Source organism: Penicillium pulvis, assembly GCF_028828015.1.
Source record: "Penicillium pulvis strain IBT 33274 chromosome Unknown contig_23_segment0_segment0, whole genome shotgun sequence".
Classification (NCBI taxonomy): Eukaryota; Fungi; Ascomycota; class Eurotiomycetes; order Eurotiales; family Aspergillaceae; genus Penicillium; species Penicillium pulvis.
The window spans coordinates 4,629,838-4,650,450 of record NW_026643075.1 but is presented as its reverse complement, the minus strand read 5'-3'; the positions used below and the strand labels follow the sequence as shown (position 1 = coordinate 4,650,450).

Below are 20,613 nucleotides of genomic sequence, written 5' to 3'. Positions count from 1 at the left end.
GCAGATGTCATCCTGCTTTCCCCTCCCATTTTTGTTCTGGTAGATCCCGCGAGTTGTAATGCTTGACTACGGATCAACTCCCCCCAATGGGACGATTGTTTCCTTTCCTGTAGTGATCAGACATATCTAATTCCCAAAAATACAGGTATGTTGCATACACAAACCTTCGGATGACTTACAAGCCGAATCATCTGAGAAACCGGTGGAGCAAAGAGATTATTTTGCTATGACGTCAACAGGACAGGAGCTTATAATTGGGATCGCTAGGAAACCGGGCTTGACGATGATGCATGTTTGATCACGGATCTACGTAGGGATGTTCTGATTGGAAACTTGGTGCATTTTGGCATGGAGAAGCCATCTCTGTAGATCGATTCCTCATCGCGCGAAGCAGGGCAGCAGAGGCCGATGTACCCGATACAGCCGCGACACTGATTGATAATGACTCCATGCCCCTGGTCCTCATTCAAGGGTCCAAATATTGACCAAGGGATTATTCAACCTCTATCCCTGTTTTGATTGAGTTTTGTTGGGACATTCATCTAACACATCCTTGATTTCGTTGTCGAGGGCGGTGTACCGCCACCAGCCATTCTGAAGCTTTAAGATTCCAAGGTTGTTGCTTCCCAGTTTCGAAGCGAGCATTCTGCGTGTTACTAGGAACTTAATTAAGGGAATGATTCATGTCTTTTGCATGAGATCAATTCCAGAAATCTTGTTCTATGCCCATTCTTAATTCTTGTTTTGTTATCGTTCAACTCGATCGTAGTTTTTGAGACGTGCCACAAGATGATAGACCCTTAGAGATTTTTTTTTTCCGGGCTACGGATATTTTATGCGTAGTATATTATCCTACCTAGTACATACGTGCCCAATACCTGTAGGCACATCTGCTTGCCGGAATTATGTTCACCTAACATGGGCACAGCTCAAGTCACCCACCCGTGCCCAGGTGTGTTCAAGATATATTGTCGCCCGTAGCAGCATCAATCAATCTCAGGGCCTAATTTATACTTAGCCTAAGGACCTGGATGTACTAGACAAGTTACCGCTCAAGGGTCAACACCAATACCGCAAAAACCACGAGCCTCTCTTCTGGCTCAGGTTGTTTCGTGATTTGAACTTCAAAGATTCCAATATTATTCCAATACTCAACGTCCCGATGGTACTAATTACTTCCAAGGTTGATACATACACAGCCCTAAAGGCTAGTGAGACCTTGGAAAATATGGAATAGGACGTTAGATAGCATTAATTGACTCGTTTACTAGATAATGAGTGGACTCCTCGCATTATTACTCCAAAGATATAACTTTGCTCGAAAGGTAGGAGTTTTGAAGCCATGGCGACTTCCAAATATAAATCGTCCTCTGACAGCATTGACTACGTACCGAAGCCTTTGTGTAATCACAGACCAAAAAGTCACTCTTAACCCAGAGCTCATGCCAATGCCCTCTAGATATAATCTTCAAGTTCGCACTTATTTCCAATTGACCATTTCATCGATTTGAACAGCCCCTGGTAGAGTCGGTAGCATCAGTTATGTTTCACAAGCCAGCATAAACATTGGCCCCCAGCAAATTCCCCACAAAACGTGCAATAGCAAATGGCTTGTTCTAAATATAAGACTCGTACAACAGAAAAGCTAATTCAGAGCCATCATACCCGCAGCAGGGGCCAGTCAAGTTTGAATTCTGGTTGGATGGGGGTTACACAAGGATAGGTCAAGATGAACACTCGGAATGCGACCAAAACACACCTCATACCCCCCTGGTGGAGCCCATCGCATGAGTTAAATTTACATATCTAATTTGAGTTCTCTTGTTACTCACACAAAAGACCCCCGCTTACAGGGATCAGATCAGACCTTGGATCACAATGTAACTGTGATCTCTATGTCCTGTCTTCTGAAATCCTAGTCCAAGTCTGCGGTGTGTTGATGTGTTGTTGGTGGAGTTGAAAGAGGGGCCATTTGTTGACTAAATTCTTAGTTGACCCACGGCGGGCAGAAGATACTCACCCACGGGTCAGAGACCAATTCCCGCTCTTCACAGTAACACTGTACGTACATTCTCCATAGTCACTTTGGCATTAAAGAAAACGCGACAAGAACTATTGACTAGTTCCCATTATAGTATACGTTGTAACTTGAAGGTCTGCAGGGTGGGTACCCGTGGCGTTCACGGCATCGCCGACCCTTGATGAAAATAGTTCGGGCAGAATGCCTCGGATCCCTGTGGCTGTTTCATCTTTGGGCTAACGCCATTGTCGCATGGTGGTGCTTAGATGGGGTAGGTTGCAAGCAGCGGTGCGTGCAGGATGCTTGACTATGGAATTTGCCAATCCATCGCCGAGAAATTAAGCGTAACTAAGAGTTGGAGCCAAGTTCAAACGTCGGTGGCTGTTTCATCTTTTGGACCGACGATAGAAGCTCGAGTACAGCTTCTATAACTGGTTGAATGCATGAACCGGGTTCGATTGTTGCATCCTTTCGCCCCCAAATGAGGAGAAATTGTAAAATCACGAACAAATATTCATATCGGGGAGGAGCTAGGTTCGGACACGCTGATTGGTTGATCAGTTGCCAAGACGCGCTTTGGGTCAGGTATTTTTGGAAGCACTTGCATGTTTCGTTTACAACTAGATGAACGTTAAATCTGCAGAGAGTTGGGGGCTGGAAGATGTGTTTTGAAGAACGTTAACAGCGAACCGACCATTCCCCTCTTTCTTCTCTGATTTCCTTGGTTTCTTTAAATTTTTTTGTACTGGATGTTTTTGCTGGTTTAGAATTGAATCTTTGTAGTATTCACATAATGAAAACTGTGGGAAAGCATTTGCATGGGTTATCTCACAGGGTTCTGACATGATAAACTCCGGTCAAAAATGGTGAAGCAAAAGGTATGCACTACCACGTGTTATCGGGTAAGCCCGAGCATTTCGCCTTTACAATGCACCCCTGGTTCTAAGCACCCCTGTTCTTCTAATTATGGTTCTGAGATCCTGCATTACTACCCCTGCTAGTATATCAATAATTATAATTCTCCTATCAGCCTCACCAGCGGACGGCACCGTTCTACCTTTCTACCGTTCAACCGTTCTACCTTGGCCGGACTAGAAGATTGCAGAAAGCTGAGCGGGATGCAACTTTACAAATGCAATTCATTTCCGGGCGTATCTAGCCAACAAGATCCCAGCTGTGCATTGCTATTTATGATAACGACGTCTCCTGGACAATATGCCCTTTCTGGCCTAGTCTATGAGAAAAGACAAGCCACTCAAGCATGTCATATCGAAATCTCATTACGCAGTGGCTTAATTGCGCTTTCTTATGTGCCTTAATTCGTACTAGCTGGGTCTTCCTCACATAAGAGGCTGAGATTCGGCTGACTGAGATGCAATTACTAGTAGGATTTCAAATCATAGGGATGTTTCAGGATACGGTTTTATCATCGTGTCTACCTTATAGAGAGTTTTAACCTGCGCCTCGGGATTTGCTTATGTGGTATAATGTAAGCAAATTCGGGTTAATCAGAGGTTAAAGCCGAATCACCAAGGTTCCTTTAGAGCGGCCAATGGTGACAAACACTCGTTAAAATTTCCACTGGGCCGTTTTTTTAGGGGGGCCGGATTGTGGGGGTGGAGTGTGGTGCTGCTGATGCATTTCTGGCCCCAAGGATGAGCCATACTGTAACAACAGGATTCTTGCCCCACATTAAGGAGCCTGGATTTTGCCACTTTCTGCAGTTACATGGCAATAGCTCATGGGCTGAGAATGGGGGTGGAAGCTTCCAAGGGTCCATGTACATGATTTCAAACCCTTGCACATATGACATAGCTACAATATCATCATGTAGGGGCTATCGTGGGACTCCATCGGTATCCGGTATAGATACGTCATGATCATAGACAAAAGAAATCAAGATTAATTTAGGTTATTCCAAACTAAGTCAGCGGAATTCCACAGAGGGGAATCTCCAACCTCCTGACGGTAAAAGGTCGGAACAAACAAAGATTGGCATCATGAACATGCTCGACTAAATCCACGTATGAGCTAAACATGTTTAACATTGTTTCCAGTACTATTTTAGAAAGAAAACTCCGACAAATTCAACTGTTGGAATCCTCATGTGGGGGTCTGAGTGGATCTACAGTCAATGCATTCGGCCCCTAAGTAGTCGTAGTAGTCCAATGCTAGCGCCCCAGAGGCTTAGAATATACGGGCAGGAAAGGGGTTGGTACTGGCGATCTCCGATCCACCTGCTCCCACGCGGTAGATTTGCGGTTTGTTTCTAATTATTGCTGGAATATAAGATCTCCCCATCTACCTCGCCGATCTCCAAATACGCTGATACGCACCTAAACGCACCCTCACACAAATACGAATAACGAAAAACGAACTTCGTTCTACTGTTGCTTACTGCTCTATCGAATAAGCATCCTTCTATTTCACATTCGCCATGGCAAGGCAGCAACCGGGGCTGGCCTGCGAGGAATGTCGCCGACGGAAGGCACGATGTGATCGCGGGCGCCCTCAATGTGGGATCTGCGCGGATGCGGGTCGGGAATGTGTTTTTGTGGACAAGAGAGCCCCCAGAGGGCCTAAGAAGGGTCAGTTGAAGGATTTGCGGTCTCGAGTTGGTAAGTCAGGCTCTCACCTCTATGCCAAGGGAGCATCCGCTGACATATAGCGTCTAATGCAGCGGAAATCGAACAACGATTGATCAGCCAGGACCGACCTCTCGATGATGGCATGTCGACTCCAGAACTCGAAGATCCGAGTGAGCTCTCCTACGATGGCCCAATCGGGATTGACATGGATGCGTATCAAATGCCGCCACGGTCCGTTTCCATCGACTTAACCGAATTAAAACGACCGACAGATTGGACGCTGGCGTCCTGTCGGGCTAATTCATGGACTGCAAATGGAAGCTTTACGCCCAACTCACAAAATATGCACGGCCTCGGTTTAGGCGTTCTCTCACCAATGTCACCTGCTCAGACGCCTATAAACCAGATGACTCTCGGAGAAGATTTGAACATGTCAGATCTTATGCTTGCCGATCTGTATGATAGATCCCACCAAGACCGAACAGGAGCAAAATGATAGCTAACAGCCCATGCCAATAGGGACCTACTATATTTTGAGCGAGTGCATCCTATTGTTCCCATAATCCACAAGGAGCGGTATTTCTCATGGGCCAATAATGAAAATGTCTCACCTTCTCGCATCTGCTTACGATCAGCTATGCGAACCATTGCTGCGGCAATGTCCTCTCAATTCTGCACCTTTACTGAGCCCCTGTATGCGCGGACCCGCCGCATGCTCGAGATGCAGGAGGTACCTGGCGAGACTGGCCTTCCCTGGATGGCAATACCCAGGGATTCCAGTAGCGGAGTGGATCACGAGGTGGTTGCAGCATGGCTTCTCCTTGCCCATTGCGAGCTCATGCGCAAGTCAGAGCAGGAAGCTCTTCTCACAGCCGGGCACGCATTCACGCTTCTTCAGTTCTCCTCCATAATTGAGATTGACATGCCTAACATCGAGGCCTCGCCGCCGAGTGATTATGCAAGTTCAAATCCCGGCACATCTCCATATACTTCAAAGGCCATTACAAATGAATCTTGGATGGAGACCGAGGAGAAGCGACGGACGCTTTGGGCCGCATTCGTTTTCGACCGATTATCCAGCATGCTGAACGACCGACCATCGATGCTGCACGAAGAAATGGTGAGTTCTCCTGACCCCCTAGGACCAAATTGAACACAACACTGATTGGCTGCCCCTAGATTCAAACACGTCTCCCAATGCCCGAGACGGATTTCCAGAGTGGCCAGTTCCCCGTTCCCATGGGATTCCTTTCTGAAACAATGAGCAACACCAACGAATATGCCTCACTCCCATCATTCGCTCAATGCGTCGTGCTTGCAAATTTATATGGCCACTGTCTATCGCACCGACGATTAGAACAATCAATCCCAACCCCAGGTCCGGAGTCGCAATCCCAAGACTTCTGGACAAGACACGAATGGCTAGCCTCAGCCGCCACAGCTGCAACAATGACACCTCTCCCAACACAGTCTAGCAAACGCGACGCCTCAATAAAATGTGATGCCATGGATTTCTTTAATCACATCCTCGCCTACAGCGCATGCATTTCGCTAAGCGAAACAGCCGAGGAGAGACTCTGGCAAAACGTTAATGACCAAATGCTAGCATTGGCATATAAGCAAGCAGCCTACCAGGCCGCAAATGACGTCGTCCATCTCATCCAAAAGCTGCCTCGTGTTGCATTCTTCAAGATGCACCCCTTCCTTCCCAACTCAATCTGCCTGGTCGCTAAATTCTTAACTATCGCCACGTCTCAACTTGCCAATCCGACAGGTCATAGACATGATGGTGTCCAGAATTTGATGATTGGGTTAAGGCAACTTAGTGATGTCAACAACCTGGCTAGAGAATCTTTGATGAAATTAGAAGCTGGATTTGGCTGGTCCACGTCGGCAAGGGGGGAGTTGTGTTAGAATTACCACGGTAGACTGCGGTATAAATCCCACCGGGAAATGTGTGAACGAACCTTCAACTGTACATGATTAGCATTCAAAACTCGTCTTGAAATACCATTTTTCTTTGTTTAGATTTTTCTTTCAATGGTACTTATGTGTAGAGAGCAGTAGCCAGAGCTAAACAAAAGCTTCAATGGTCTGCCGTAGCTCAGAGTCTTCCCAAGGATGTGAGGTGCGGAGCTGAGGAGAGAAGTAGTTAGAAAGTGGGAGAGGTGGCCAGAAGGACTGAGCGGTATAAAGAAGACAGAAATGGGAACCAGACTAGAGGTGTATTAGTAGTATGATTACTAGAGGGGGTGGTCAGAAGGTTGGCGGGGTAAACAAGAGGCCATCATGACAACGAAATTGGAAAAGACGAGATGCAGCACCGCGCGCTTAAGTACATAAGGAAGCCGTATCACCCAATAGTCCGTATCCCAAAGGGGTCATTTACTGCTTGTTTCAAGTCACAACATTCTTCTTCGTCTACTGTTTTGGGCGCTAATGATCAACCTAACCTGGCCTAAATGGGCGGCCACCTTCCTAATTAGGTATAAACCTTAATTTAGTAAATATCCATCGCGTGAATTTCGGACTTGAGGTAACCCCGCACTATAGCCATCGGTGTCAAGTTTTTCTCGCGGATTAAGGCTGAATATCATCTGACAGGAGCTTATCTAGGTGTATACTACCTCTAGCTTTGAGCGAAGCGATTAGCCCTGCCCTGACAATATCTCGTTGATAGTGAGCTACACAGTAGGGCCAAATAGCTCAAATGTCACGAAAGCCACCTGAGTACTAACCACATGAATTTACAAGGCAATGAAGATGAATATGATCTGACACCAGTGCAAGTAAGACTTGCTGCAGAAGATCTATCATCTGGGACGCCTTTGTGGCGAAGCTCTGCTCCATCTTTCTAATTGAGGGTAACCAATCTATACCCAGTTGAGTGATGTGGCAAACCCATGCCCTGAGATGTGTTAGCGAAGCAAACGTAATCGAAGCCTTGAGAAACCGATCTGAACTATTTGCAGTCCGTAAAATCTGAAGAGGAACAGACAATGTATACTCGGAGTAACGTTTCTTCCGCCAGGTTTCGCCGAGGAAGATTATTCATAGCTCAAGATTTTGAAGACCTAATGAGGTCAATCAGTCATACAATAGGAGAGCGTAGGTCAGTTTTTACTTGAAGGTCATTTTGGAGGGGAGGAGGATCTATAGCTGTAAGTATTAATATTGTGCATCAAATTAAACTTCAAACGTTAGTGGTCACCTAAATCTTAAGTCTTCACTAGGCAAAAAACCACCTTGAAAGATAACGTACATTATTACTATTTAGGATTAATTTTCAAATCTTGAAAGCAACCTTGAAAGCTATGAATTCGATTCTCTCTAAAATGTAAATGTAGTCGGAGCTGGCTGAATAGAATACAGTGTGATCTTGCACTTCCTGTCTCACGTCTATGTATCGACAATGTCAACACTAGATGTGAACAGAGTAGATCGCTAACGCAAATCTAAACGGTGAAAATGAATCATTTCCGCCGTCTTGTGCATCTTTCTCTTGCTTTTCGTGTCTTACCAGCGTACATGAGATCCCCGCAAGAAGCTACGGGTCCCGGGTCGCGCCATCTCCTATGCACGGATGCTTGAAAGCCCGCACTGACTTGGGAGAAGAATAAAAATCTTGAAAACAGAAGCTGAAAATAAAAATGCCAAAAACGCAAAGCGGAACAGTACAAAGCGCAACTGTTCAGGCGATTCAGAAAGAAAAGGCACGGAATTGTATCAAGCTGACATGTACGCTGATTGATGACGTTGATGAGCGGTAGGTCAATCAGAACTCCCAATCCTCCTCAACAGACTTGATAGCCCACTCAAACTTCTCACGCAGTGCCTTGGAGAAAAACTTCTCGATAGGGACATTGAACTTCTTACTGAAGACAACAGTAAGGCGAGGGTCGATGTAGTTCTGGAAACTACTGTCAGCATGTGTACAACTGTGCTTTTGAGTGGAATACTTACGATCTTCGAGGTCCCAAGAGCCACCTCCTTGTTGTCTTCCTTGTCCTGAGCCTGGAGGGACATTGTCTCAACGCGCTGCTCGAGTTTCGCAATGGCGGCCTCGATCTTCTCTACGGTTGGACCTTTTCCTTCAGCTTCAACCTTGCCAGTCTTGTTCTCCTTGTTAAACTTCTTTTCCATGTCTTTGACGGGCTCAAGGCGCTCGTTGAGCTCAGTGACCTTCATCTCTTTCTCACCGTCGGCAACTCGTTTTTCGTTGTCCTTCTCGAACTTCTTCTTGATCTTCTGAGTCTGCTCCTCCAGTAGATAGGCCTGGTGCTCCTTGATCCATTCCATGGTAAGGTCCTCGTCCATCTCAAAGAAAGAGGCACCCTTCTTCTTTTTCAGGCTGGGATCCAAGTCAAGCATCTGCTGTCTCAACCGCCATTTCTGATAGCGAAGTCCTTTGATCTGTGGTACGAAGCGAGGTCAGCTTTGTGGACCCCAACTAAGATGTGATGCAACCTACCCGTTCACCCATCTTCTCCATCTGATTAGCATGGCCAGCGGTGACCGTTCGCTTATGGTTACACAGGATAGCCACCTTGCGGTTGGCATCGTTGTAGGCCTTGATCTTTTCTGGGATTGTACCGGTGGCCTTCATTTCCTTAAGCACCTCGCTCATGGTGAAAGACGCATTGTAAGTACGGAAGACCTTGGCAGTAAGACCGTTCATGTAGTTCTGCAAGTGTTTGTTGAGAGCAGAGGTCTGTTGGCTGTTAGCTAAGTGATTTTCACGATAAGAGGAATATTCATACAGTCAATCGGTCGAAAACCTCATCACCATTCTTCTTGGGCGCCTTCTTGAAAATCTTCAGATTCTTGAAGACCTGAGGGTCAACCTTGACTTCGTCGTAGAACCGAATACTATCTTTACCCAAGAAATCGAAGACAACGGTGTTCGGGGGCTTCAGACTGATGTTCTCATATTTGAGTGAGCAACATCCGACAGTCTCGGCCTCATCCTCGCCTTTCTCGTTTCCAGCACGCAGAGCGAACTGATCGATCAGGTAGACGGCTGTAGCCTTCTGGCGCTCCACCATCAGGTCGTGCTTCAAGGCCTTCTGGTAATCCTTACGGATCTTCTCAATATACTTCTTGAGCTCACGAGCCTTTTCAAACTTCTTGTAATCGCTCTGACCCTTGACATCGGAATTGGCGGCCAGCATCACATACTTGTAATTGCCGTTAATGTTCTCTTGCCACATGGCAAGCCATGTTCCTTCTTGATCATGCTTCACCTCCTTCCACTGGTGACCAGGCGGAGGCGGCGGTACGGTGGCATCCTTGCCAATGTTGATGGTGATTTGTTCTGGTTGTACACGAGTCTTCACGCGACCAGTCTTAGGATGCTCGCCTCGTCCACGGAAAAGCGAAGGGGGCTCGACGCGGAAGTTGCCGACTTTCTGTTTGCGGCCATCCCAGATGCAGTACTGGTAAGGGGCTTCTAGCGCATCTTTCTCGGCCTTTAGCGCCTTCTTCTCGGCGGGGGTGGCACTCTTTTTCTCCTCGCGTTGAGCATCGTAGTATTCAAAGATGGGCTTGAAATCGCACTTGGTGAAGTCCTTGATGTCTACCTTCTTGCCTTGAGCATCCTTGGCACCGCCAGTCTTCTTGAGAATTTCCTTGAAGTCCGTGAAGAAGTTTTTCTGGAAAACAGGGTTTTCGACATTGTGAGTGGAGTTGAGCATACCACCAAAGAACCCGGCAACTTCCTCAGCATCCGGGTGTAGTGTCACCGGTACTCCATCGTACTTGAGCTTGACGTGCTTTGGCAAGGGCTCATATGGTGGCGGGAAAACAACGCCATTGTGCTCCAATGTCGTCCATTTTTTAGTACCGTCACCCTTAGTAGGGTCCTCCCACCACTTGTATCCTTCCTCGTCCTCGCCCTTCTCCTCAGCATCCTCACTTTCCGCCTTAGCCTTTTTAGGAGTGGTGGATTCAGCCTTCACCTTCTTAACGGCAGACTTGTCATCGGCCGACTCCTTCTTGACACCGTTAGTCTGCTTCTTGGCTGCTGCTGCAGGTTTGGTTTCCTTTTTCGAAGCCGGCTTGCGGGCCGTGCGAGCCTCTTTGGTGGCTTTTTGTTCAATCTTCTTCTTCTGTGCAGAGAGTTTCCTCTCAATCGGGACATCGGAGTCGGACTCCTCTCCGATGGCGGTTTCCGAAGCTTTAGGAAGTTTCCTTCCGTTCAAAGCCAAAGGAACATCGTCATCGGACTCGGGGTCCTCGTGTTTCACTGATGTTCGCCGGCGTTTGCTCTGTCGAGTGGTCAGTCGCTGAAACCAAATGCGATAAAAGTCGCGATCCAAACGTGCTCATCGGAGCAGGGTATGGCGTACCAGGGGCTCGTCTTCTTCATCACTGCTTTCCGGCTCGACATATGACTTTTTATTGTCAATGCTAGCACGAGATTTGCGCTTCCCCGCGCTGTGCGCCGCATCCGCATCCTCCATCTCGACGTCCTTGTCCTGCACTGCACCGAATCGGACCGAAATGCCAGGCGCAAGATCACCGTTACCGTTTGTATTCGGGGTGGTCGAAGCGGAGTTTGCTAGGACAGCCCGATGTTAGATAAGCGCAAGATAGAGACGACAAGGAGAGAGGCAAGCACAATGCGCAAGTTGTGGAAATGGAAAGATGGGATTGAAGAGTGAACGGAGAAGTGAAAGGAAGATAATCCGAGCAAAGTACAGAGTCCTCGACTGAGAGAATAAGAGCCGAGGGCGTAGTACATTGAACCGAATTACCCGGGGGCTGACTTACCCTTTGCGCGCCCATTTGCGCGAGCCAGAGGCATATCGTCCTCCGAGGAGCTCATCGTGGTCCGAAGTACTGGAAGTGGAAAACGGGAGCGAGAATGAAAGAATCGAGGGATGATCGAGGGCAGGTGTCCTCGTGCGCCGAGTCGGACAAAACGAGCCGCTTGATAGAACAACGAAGTCAAAGCAATTCTGACCAATGAACTGAGGGCTCGCAAATGTTAAGAGAAATGATGCACCAGTGATGCGAGAAACAAAGTGAGGCTAAAATGGGGGTAAATGGATAGGTAAGAAGATTGGTGGGAACAAGAAACCACAGGCACCTAACTTCACGAGTGTAAGTTTGGGGGAATGGAGGGAATGGAATGGAAAACGAGATTCGTTAGTTACCTCATGGACTGCCTGAGGCTGGGAATGGCTGTGTTGTGCCCCATAATACAGGCACCAAGGCATCAAAGTGCGCCGGAAGCCGGAATGGCACGCCGTAGATTCTTCCCCATTACGGTTTAGCGCGCATGGCACGGCCAGGAGTTCAACTTCGCACTTCCCGACCATCGCAACTCCCAGCAACCAGTGAGGTCTTCTGGCATACCCTGCTCCTTTCTGCATCTCCTCTCCCGTTTCGAACTTCTCCGTTCGTAAACCCCCCTAATTCTACTTTCGCAATGTTCTCCCGTGCCGCCCGCCCGGTCCTCAGGGCTGGCAGTGCTGCTGTCACCCGGTAAGTCTTCTTCCGATGTCCGCTCAGGTGTTTCGGTCCTTTCACCCGCCGATTTCAACATCACCACCACGAATACTAGTCCTGCCCCCAAAGAGGAACCAAGCTCAATCGCCTCGATAATCAATCAATTCGTCGTTCATTGCTGACTCCCACCCAAGCACTGCCCCGCCCAATGCCGCCAACTTCGCGACTCTGCGTGAGATTGAGGGCCGCCTCAAGTCCATCAAGAACATCCAGAAGATCACCAACACCATGAAGGTCGTTGCCTCCACCCGTCTCACTCGCGCCCAGAGAGCTATGGACGAGTCTCGCACCTACGGTGAGACCTCCAACACTGTCTTCGAGAAGGCCGAGACCAAGCCGCTGGAGGACAAGAAGACTTTGTACGTCGTCGCTAGCTCCGACAAGGGTCTTTGCGGTGGTATCCACTCCAGCTTGAGCAAGGCTACTCGTCGTATGTTGGCTGCCGACCCTGAAGCCGATCTCGTCATCCTTGGTGAGAAGGGCAAGGCCCAGCTTTCGCGTGCCGTTCCCGAGAAGATCCTCCTCTCCTTCTCCAACGTCTGCAAGGACATTCCCACCTTCGCCGATGCTCAGGCTGTTGCCGACCAGATCGCTCTGCTGCCTACCGACTACAGCAGCATCAAGGTCGTCTTCAACAAGTTCGTCAATGCTCAGACCTACGAGGCTACCGTCATTGAGGCCTATTCCGAGGAGGCTATCACTCAGTCCGGTACGATTATACCCGTCCTTAGGAAGAGTTTCAGCGCCGACAATACTAATGATATATCTAGCCAACATCTCTGCTTTCGAGATTGACGACGAGGCTCTGACTAGTCTCCGCGAGTATGCTCTTGCCAACAACATCTTCTGGGCCATGGCTGAGGGCCACGCTTGTGAGATTTCTGTATGATTATTACCACGCCATCTTGCAAAGATTTATGATTTCCTGTACTAACGCAGTTCCCAGGCTCGTCGCAACGCCATGGAGAACGCCTCCAAGAACGCTGGTGAGATGATCAACAAGTAAGTGTTTCCGATACATTCGTGTTTCCGTCTATTTCAATTCTAACCCTTTCAACAGGTTCCAGATTCTGTACAACCGTCAGCGTCAAGCTACCATTACCGGTGAGCTGGTTGAGATTATCACCGGTGCCACCGCCTCCGCCGACATGTAAGAGCCTTCTCACGGGCTTTCACGGGATGAAGTCTCCCTCGGCGTAGACTCTGTTGATATTTAGATCGACCTCCGTTTTTTGTAAAATCAGTGTCAATCCATTCCATTTTCCTATGTGGTTCCGGTATAACCGGCTTCACTTACTATGTATCGTTGCTTTGTTCCTCGTAGTTCATCCTGAATGTGATCACCGGAGGAACTCGCCGACTCCACCCTCAGCCTTTTTCAAAGACTTCCTCCTTGCTCTTTCTATGTTAGCTGGTCTTCTATACCAACAATACAAGCTTGATGACGAAAACATCTCATGACAGTGAAGCTGTCTTTTCACTTGGATCAATTGTGCTTCACCGGCCCAACCAGACATCACAGCCAACGACTGAAGTCCAGAAATGACGCTTAACCTTCATCCACATTCACTTTCCTGACTCGATTCATTTATCACTTTTCACCCTAGTCAGCTCTTCGACTGACTATTTGAGTTGGTTCAACACCCCAATACCCCAGCCAACGACCGAAGCTCAAAACTCACTTCATAAAGTTCCTTTCAGGTCTACACTCGATCTCCTACATCACATCTTTCATCTTTCCTTGCAATCATCAACTTCGCGATAGCTTGATTATCTATCAAGCTATCTGAGCTGCTCGGAAATCTCGATATTGCAGCCATCAACCAAAGGTCAGAATTTGGTTCTCACTTTCTTCTCGAGGTCTACATTCACTTCCTACGTCAATGCGTTTTTCTTCTCATTCATCAAATCCTTGATGAGGCAAGAAGTTGAATTGCTTCAGCACCTCAATGTTTCTCTCGACAACCGAAGCTCATAATTCATTTCTGCTCTTTTCGTGGTTTACATTTAACTTCCTATGTCTATTCACCTTTTTCTCCTCGCATGCACTGACTCCTCGACAGATCAAGAAGCTGAATCACTTCAGCATCCCAATACCCTAGCCAACGACAGAAGTCCACAAGCCCCTTCTTACCTCCATCTGCACTCCACTCCTGACATCTAATTGCCCTTCCCTTACAATCGCCAACTCTTCGCCAACTCGAATATTTGAACTGCGGCAACCTGCTCTTGTTGTGCTCATCATCTTGAATGCCGACATATTCGCGTCGAATCGCCAGCATGACGTCTCAGAAAGATACGACAGATCACTACAGAGTCCTCGAGCTTCCGCGCGACTGCACGCAGAAAGAGATAAGTGCTTCTTATAGGAGGTTGGCTCTCCTGCATCATCCTGATAAGACAAGCGGCGACAAATCGGTCGCCAATCATTTTCAGCAGGTACGGTATTCATTTCACTGTAGCTGTGAATTTATACTAACCTGAAGAATTGCACTGTTACTGATCGGCATATACAGATTCAGGAAGCGGGTGAAGTTCTTCGTGATCCAGAATGCCGCCGTCTCTATGACAAGACATTGGACCTGCAGTCGACCTCAATTTTACATGGCTACCGTAAACGATACGAGCCATATGATATCCGGCGAAATACGAATAAAAGTGAGGCTCCCGAGCAGAAAAGTGATACACCTTGGAATTCTAAGCCCCCGCCGGAAGATTACATGTACACATGGGGATCGTCAGTCCACATGAACCTGGACTCCGACTGGGCACAGGCAGAGATAGCTCGGCGCGCGAAGGAGATGGACGAATGGGAGAGGGTTTATGCAGGGATCGATCCCGAGGTCCAGAAGGCAGAAAATGAGTATCTTAAAAAGTTTGACGAAGGTCAAGTATCATCAGAAGGAGAAGCGATGATAGACGACGGTGCAGGTGAATGCGGCGGCCTAAGACCGAGCTCGCGGAAACAAACCGAAGAGGCCAATGAAGATGGGCGGGAACTTAGCCATATTGATCCTGAAGTGCAAAGGTCTATTGAAAGGCTTTATGCGTATGGTTTGAAAGGTGGAGTGCCTTCAGATGATGAAGACTCATCTGGAGATACAGGCGATCTTGGGTGGGGAAAACATGACGAGGGAGATGATCTTAGGTACACGCGATACAAAGACTACCTCTATGACGCCGAAAGTGAGGCAGGCTCAGAGTATCACTCAGCGACAAGCAATGTTGGCCCCCTCATTGACCTGAGTGATGACGATAACGCGAAGGATTACAAAGCTAGACCCGACATCTCCAAGGAGAACAAAGCCGAGCCTACCGAAATTTCCAAGCCTGCCACCGACAATGAAGATTCTTCCAAGGGTACTGACTTGGCCGATACCATTGCAATCGATGAGCAGAATGAAGACTCGGTACCTGGCACCATTGGCTGCTTTATAGGCCTCAGTGATGATAGGCAGGACTATGAAGCAAACCCCCTATCCTCTAAGAGGCACGAAGCCGAGCCTGCCGAGTATTTCAAGTTTGTCACCATCAAAGATGAACCCCCTAACCCTAAGTGTACCGAAATGGTCAATGTTACTGCAGCCGATGAGCAGGGTGCAGGCTCCACAACTGGCAGCATTGGCTGTTTCATAGATCTCAGTGACGATGAACAGGACGTCCAAGCTATTGATAAAAAAAAAAAGCCGATGTCTTGGGGTGAATGAAGTGTCCCCTTGTTACACTTTGTAAGTATTTCATTTATCTTTACCTGTAATGCCTTTCTCAGCATGATGGTCTTCAAGACGCTTTCTTCAGAGCTGAAAACACCTTTCCTTAGGGTGTCGCCATGGATCTTCTGATTGCGTTGACGAGGACATCTTATCGATCAAATCTATAAATAACTAGTTCACGGTTGCGATTCTCGCCTATTAGATATCTCTCGCAACCACTGATCTTCCCTCGGCCTGTAAAATCCTGATTCTCCCTTGTCACTTGAGAATCCATGGTCTGGATTGACAAATATATTGTCTGGTCCTTATGTTCGTTATCTCGGCCATCTGAATCCCACTGAACTGGATCGAAATGCAAGCAGAAACTGAGCTCAGCATTCGGATCCGTCACCTGTGCAATTATACCGTACCAGCTGTCAACAAACAGAGCCCTAGTGCTCACTGGTGGTGTCTGTAGGCTGCAATTACCACGGTAAGGCGGTAGGAGGAGGTTACTTTCTTGTCGCCAATGGGGGCCATGGCCTTGTAATGGAATGCTGGTGCTTATAGCCAGAGGCAGGCCAAGAGGGTCAGGGGCTGTCAGCCATGTGTTGAGGTTCTCTGTTATTATGATTGATTCACCGTCGTCGGTAACTTCGAGTCGCTGGATGCTTGGGCAACCACGTTGGCGCACGCCGAAGAATTCGAGGTCCCGGAAGCCGAAACGAGCCACGATGGATGGAGACTGGTCGACGTCTGGGCCTGTTTGGCGACCAGTAGGATCTAGTGATGGTTGATATGAAGATGGCTTGGAAATATCCCACACGAACATCGATTCAATGGGAGCGTCTTCGTCAGCGGTATATAAGCTGCGATTGGGTTGCCAGATATAGATCACATAGTAGGTGTCACTATGTGCGGAGAAGAATCGATCTCGTTCACTGAGTGGATGTCCTAGAAACATGATTTTCCATTGGTTTCGTGGAACTACACTCCATCCATGATCTGGGTTTCGCTTCAAGTCGAATGATGAAGCAAAATGGCGATGCACACCATCGCTATCATTGAGCCAGTGAAAAGCTTTCGGTTCTGCCCATTCGACAACCAGTAGTCGCTTCTGCAACCGTACCCTACGAACGATCTTGCCGCGAACAATGAAAGGAACCATAAAGTGCCGGTCATTGCTCAGGTCCATCAACACCAGACATTGGTGATGGGCACTAGGGTAGACTAGCAGCCCATCTTCGTGCGTCCATAACGCCTCGGAGAACTGGCGATCCACAGTTTGCCGGACATGGCTTGCGTGCGACTCCCACGGCCGCACCTGGTACCATTCTCGGTCTCCTGCACCTCCGAAGCCGTCACACAGGCGGTACTTTCTTACAGAGCGGGGCTTCCCGTGTTCCAGATGGTAATATCGCGCCGTGACTTGATCAAAGAGACGGCGAGCCCCGCAATCCTTTGAATCTATGAGACCAGAGGATAGTGATTTGACTTCCTCCGTCCAAGGGAAGTGTCTTTTCATGAGTGGGACCAGGATGGCCGGGTTGTCGAACGCCTCGTTCCATGATCGAGAGACACGGCGACAACGGACGAGATCCCTTGGGGCCAAGTAGCCTAGAATTAACCAGAATATGTCACGAGGCAAAAAGGCCAGGTCATCATTATGTAGAGTACGAGTGCAAGGCTGGGTCATAACTGTGCTGCGGCGAAAGGGAATAGAGAGTCGGAAGCTTATTGGAGTAGCTTTTCCCTCCGCATGCCAAGAGCTTCAGGACACCTTGCGTAATTGTCTTTCAATCAATCTGGCTTCTTTCTCCCTACATAATTGATGAAGCTCTACTGAGCGCCTTGATCCTCGATTTAACATCCTATCATCTTCGTCATGTTGCCTCCGAGCTCCTTCCTGCTTGTTGCCTCGTTGCTGGCAGCTGTGCCAGCCAACGCCGATGGCATCTACACCAGAAAGTCACCGGTGCTCCAGCTAAACGCAAAGACTTACGGATCGCTTATTGCGAACTCAAATCACACTTCGGTGAGATGACAGTTTCCTGCAAAGCTATTAAAATGATGTTTTCTGTTGAATGCGCTAACATTCTTCTAGATCGTCGAGTAAGCCATCCCCGCACCGTCAACAAACTTCTCCAAGACCGTCACGCTGACCTTTAACGCTTCTCAGATTCTATGCTCCCTGGTGCGGTCACTGCCAGAATCTCAAACCCGCCTACGAGAAGGCCGCACAAAATCTAAATGGCCTGGCCAAGGTTGCCGCGATCAACTGTGATGAAGACGAGAACAAGCCATTCTGCGGACAAATGGGTGTCCAAGGCTTCCCGACCCTCAAGATCGTGACCCCCTCGAAGAAACCCGGAAAGCCACGCGTGGAGGACTATCAGGGCGCGCGCACCGCGAAGGGCATTGTCGATGCGGTGGTCGATCGCATCCCCAACCACGTGAAGCGCGCCACGGACAAGGACTTGGACAACTGGCTGGGACAAAATGAGGAGCGCCCCAAGGCCATCCTCTTCACAGAGAAGGGCACAACCAGTTCGCTTATCCGCGCGCTGGCGATTGACTTCCTCGGCGCGATCGATGTCGCGCAGGTCCGCAACAAGGAGACCAGCTCTGTGGAGAAGTTCGGCGTGGAGGAGTTCCCAACATTGGTCGTGGTTCCTGGCGGCGACGCAGAGCCTACGGTGTACGGTGGTGAGCTGAAGAAGCAACCCATCCTAGAGTTCTTGAGTCAATTCGCCGAGGCCAACCCAGACGCTACTGGAAAAGCCGCCCCGGCCAACTCTAAGCCGAAGTCTAAGCCTAAGTCCAAGACCAAGCCGACATCCGTCACCGAGGAGGCAGAGGAGCCCATCGCTACTCCCGAATCTAAGCCTGTCGAGGCACCTGTCGCACCCCCGGCACCTACCCTCGCTACCCCCGAATCTCTCGAGTCTGCCTGTCTAGAGCCCAAGTCCAATACCTGTGTGCTCGCCCTCCTCCCCGGGACTGGCGCAGACGAAGCACTTCCCTCCACTGCCACCGACGCGCTGTCCAGTCTCGCCGAGATCGCGCACAAGCACTCCCTTCGCGGTGTGAACATGTTCCCCGTGTACGCCGTCCCCGAAACAAACACCGCGTCCAAGACCTTGCGCACCGCATTGGGTCTCGAGGCTAGCCAGGATGTCGAAATCATCGCTGTCAATGCTCGTCGCGGCTGGTGGCGTCGTTATAGCGCTGAAGGGGAGTTCGGCATCACTGCCGTCGAGTCTTGGATTGATGCTATCCGACTTGGCGAGGGTGCCAAGGAGAAGCTGCCCGAGGGTATTGTCGGTGGAACCGAGCCCGAGGCCGAGGCTGAGAAACCCGAAGAAGTCGAACATGATGAGCTGTAAGATTCGGAGATTAGGAGGTTCGGGATCATCACATGTTTCTATTCCGATAGTCATTGCATCTTGCAGCTATGTATTTCATATATTGGATTGAATTTGTTCGTCAGTCTTGAAAAGGTTGATTGTACACCCTTTCGATGAGTGTGCAGTGCAAGCATTCGCCGCTTTTTACTCAAAAGTAGATCTGCGTACCTGGCCTGGTCCCCTCTAATGCTGATCAGAGCGCTTTGGTTGCTCTCTGATTATTGCCTACCCCCTACTTCAATTTGCCCTAATCGCCTTTTCAGAAGTGATAGGCATCATCAGTATGCTTGTTCATTCTGGTCCAAATAGCGGGGGAATGAGTCCAAGTGCCAGACATGATCTGCCTAGATAGTGGATATCGAATTCTTTGTCTTAACATTGCGCTTTATACTGAACAGGATTTGATAGTCTAGACGCGAAGCAGCGGTTTGGGTCCGTAACTCAAAAGTTGAGCCCTTCATGCAGGTGCAACCCGAGGAGACATTGCTATCAAGACTGCGGGGATTGTGACGGTGTATCAAGACCTGAGCCTGAGCACACTTTCATCTTGCTGAGACTACAATTTTGACGGGGATATCTCACCTCGCTCGTACCAGGCCGTTTCCTCGAACATCCCAGAGCTTTGAATGAGCGAAGTGAAATGCTATTCCATGTTTCAATGTTGATACTTTGGCGAAAGACCGAGGTTCTTGCACACAAAGGCCATTTTCCATGAAGGCGACGATTACTTTTTGGCCTAGCTGCCCGATCGTTATATCAAGCCTGGTCTAAAATGGCCGAATCACCGAATTATGTTGCGAAAATGGTCACAGAGCATGAAGCGGCCGGCCGTCTTTTCGATATCGACGGCTGTTGCCAACATATTGAGGTGGCAGCCATCACCGGCTTCGATGCATGGGGACTACAGAGACTTCTGACTGAGGGATAATTTGGGCCAACGCCCCGTGGAAATTCAAGAACGACGATTATGCTCAGAAGGTTCTTCGCACAAGACTCAAAGTTACCAGGGCCGGAAAGATCGTTGCACATGTGAAATCTGCATACCTCCAGAAAGATTATTGGACTTTCCCTCGGCCCTTGGCAGGGCGTTATTGGAGAGCAGGAATCGGCTCGGCAAGGCTGCATATTCGTAAATGTTTGCACGGCTTCTTGTTATTTGGCCTAGCCTTTTTAGGTAATAGATAACAATGACCTAGAATCTTATAGGTAGGCGTTTCCGCACTAGAGGACCGAGACTTGGAAGTGATACGAGCGCCAGTCGTTGATGTCTCTTATCGGGAGCCAATAGCATTCTTATTCTGCGAGTTTGGTCTGAGATGCCACTCCATCAGCTTGGCACCGTAGTAAGGATCATATTTAGAAAATTTTCCATTGGATGAAAAGTATCATTGTGT

At 48.7% G+C, this 20,613-nt stretch overlaps 6 protein-coding genes across 6 annotated transcripts; 4 read left to right on the top strand and 2 right to left on the bottom strand.

Annotated features, from left to right (window-relative positions):
- Positions 1–4,457: 4,457 nt before the first annotated feature.
- N7503_006025 (uncharacterized protein) lies at positions 4,458–6,522 on the top strand (the record flags this gene model as incomplete). The annotated part of the gene is made up of 4 exons (XM_057065572.1): positions 4,458–4,638; positions 4,701–5,064; positions 5,128–5,728; positions 5,788–6,522. The coding sequence occupies 4 exons, from the start codon at positions 4,458–4,460 to the stop codon at positions 6,520–6,522; spliced, it is 1,881 nt and encodes a 626-aa protein (XP_056923315.1).
- Positions 6,523–8,383: 1,861 nt separating this feature from the next.
- On the bottom strand, positions 8,384–11,434 carry N7503_006024 (DNA topoisomerase 1; the record flags this gene model as incomplete). Its single annotated transcript, XM_057065571.1, has 6 exons — positions 8,384–8,518; positions 8,572–9,021; positions 9,080–9,319; positions 9,369–10,874; positions 10,956–11,167; positions 11,380–11,434. The coding sequence occupies 6 exons, from the start codon at positions 11,432–11,434 to the stop codon at positions 8,384–8,386; spliced, it is 2,598 nt and encodes an 865-aa protein (XP_056923314.1).
- Positions 11,435–11,919: 485 nt separating this feature from the next.
- N7503_006023 (F1F0 ATP synthase subunit gamma) lies at positions 11,920–13,423 on the top strand. Its single transcript, XM_057065570.1, has 5 exons — positions 11,920–12,096; positions 12,255–12,829; positions 12,891–13,003; positions 13,067–13,122; positions 13,181–13,423. The coding sequence occupies exons 1-5, from the start codon at positions 12,041–12,043 to the stop codon at positions 13,272–13,274; spliced, it is 894 nt and encodes a 297-aa protein (XP_056923313.1). The 5' UTR covers positions 11,920–12,040; the 3' UTR covers positions 13,275–13,423.
- A 977-nt stretch (positions 13,424–14,400) lies between these two features.
- On the top strand, positions 14,401–15,827 carry N7503_006022 (uncharacterized protein; the record flags this gene model as incomplete). Its single annotated transcript, XM_057065569.1, has 2 exons — positions 14,401–14,559; positions 14,637–15,827. 2 exons carry the CDS (start codon positions 14,401–14,403, stop codon positions 15,825–15,827), a joined length of 1,350 nt encoding a protein of 449 aa, XP_056923312.1.
- A 154-nt stretch (positions 15,828–15,981) lies between these two features.
- On the bottom strand, positions 15,982–17,508 carry N7503_006021 (F-box protein; the record flags this gene model as incomplete). The annotated part of the gene is made up of 1 exon (XM_057065568.1): positions 15,982–17,508. The coding sequence occupies one exon, from the start codon at positions 17,506–17,508 to the stop codon at positions 15,982–15,984; it is 1,527 nt and encodes a 508-aa protein (XP_056923311.1).
- Positions 17,509–17,697: 189 nt separating this feature from the next.
- N7503_006020 (putative disulfide isomerase) lies at positions 17,698–19,198 on the top strand (the record flags this gene model as incomplete). The annotated part of the gene is made up of 3 exons (XM_057065567.1): positions 17,698–17,847; positions 17,917–17,924; positions 17,992–19,198. 3 exons carry the CDS (start codon positions 17,698–17,700, stop codon positions 19,196–19,198), a joined length of 1,365 nt encoding a protein of 454 aa, XP_056923310.1.
- Positions 19,199–20,613: the final 1,415 nt, after the last annotated feature.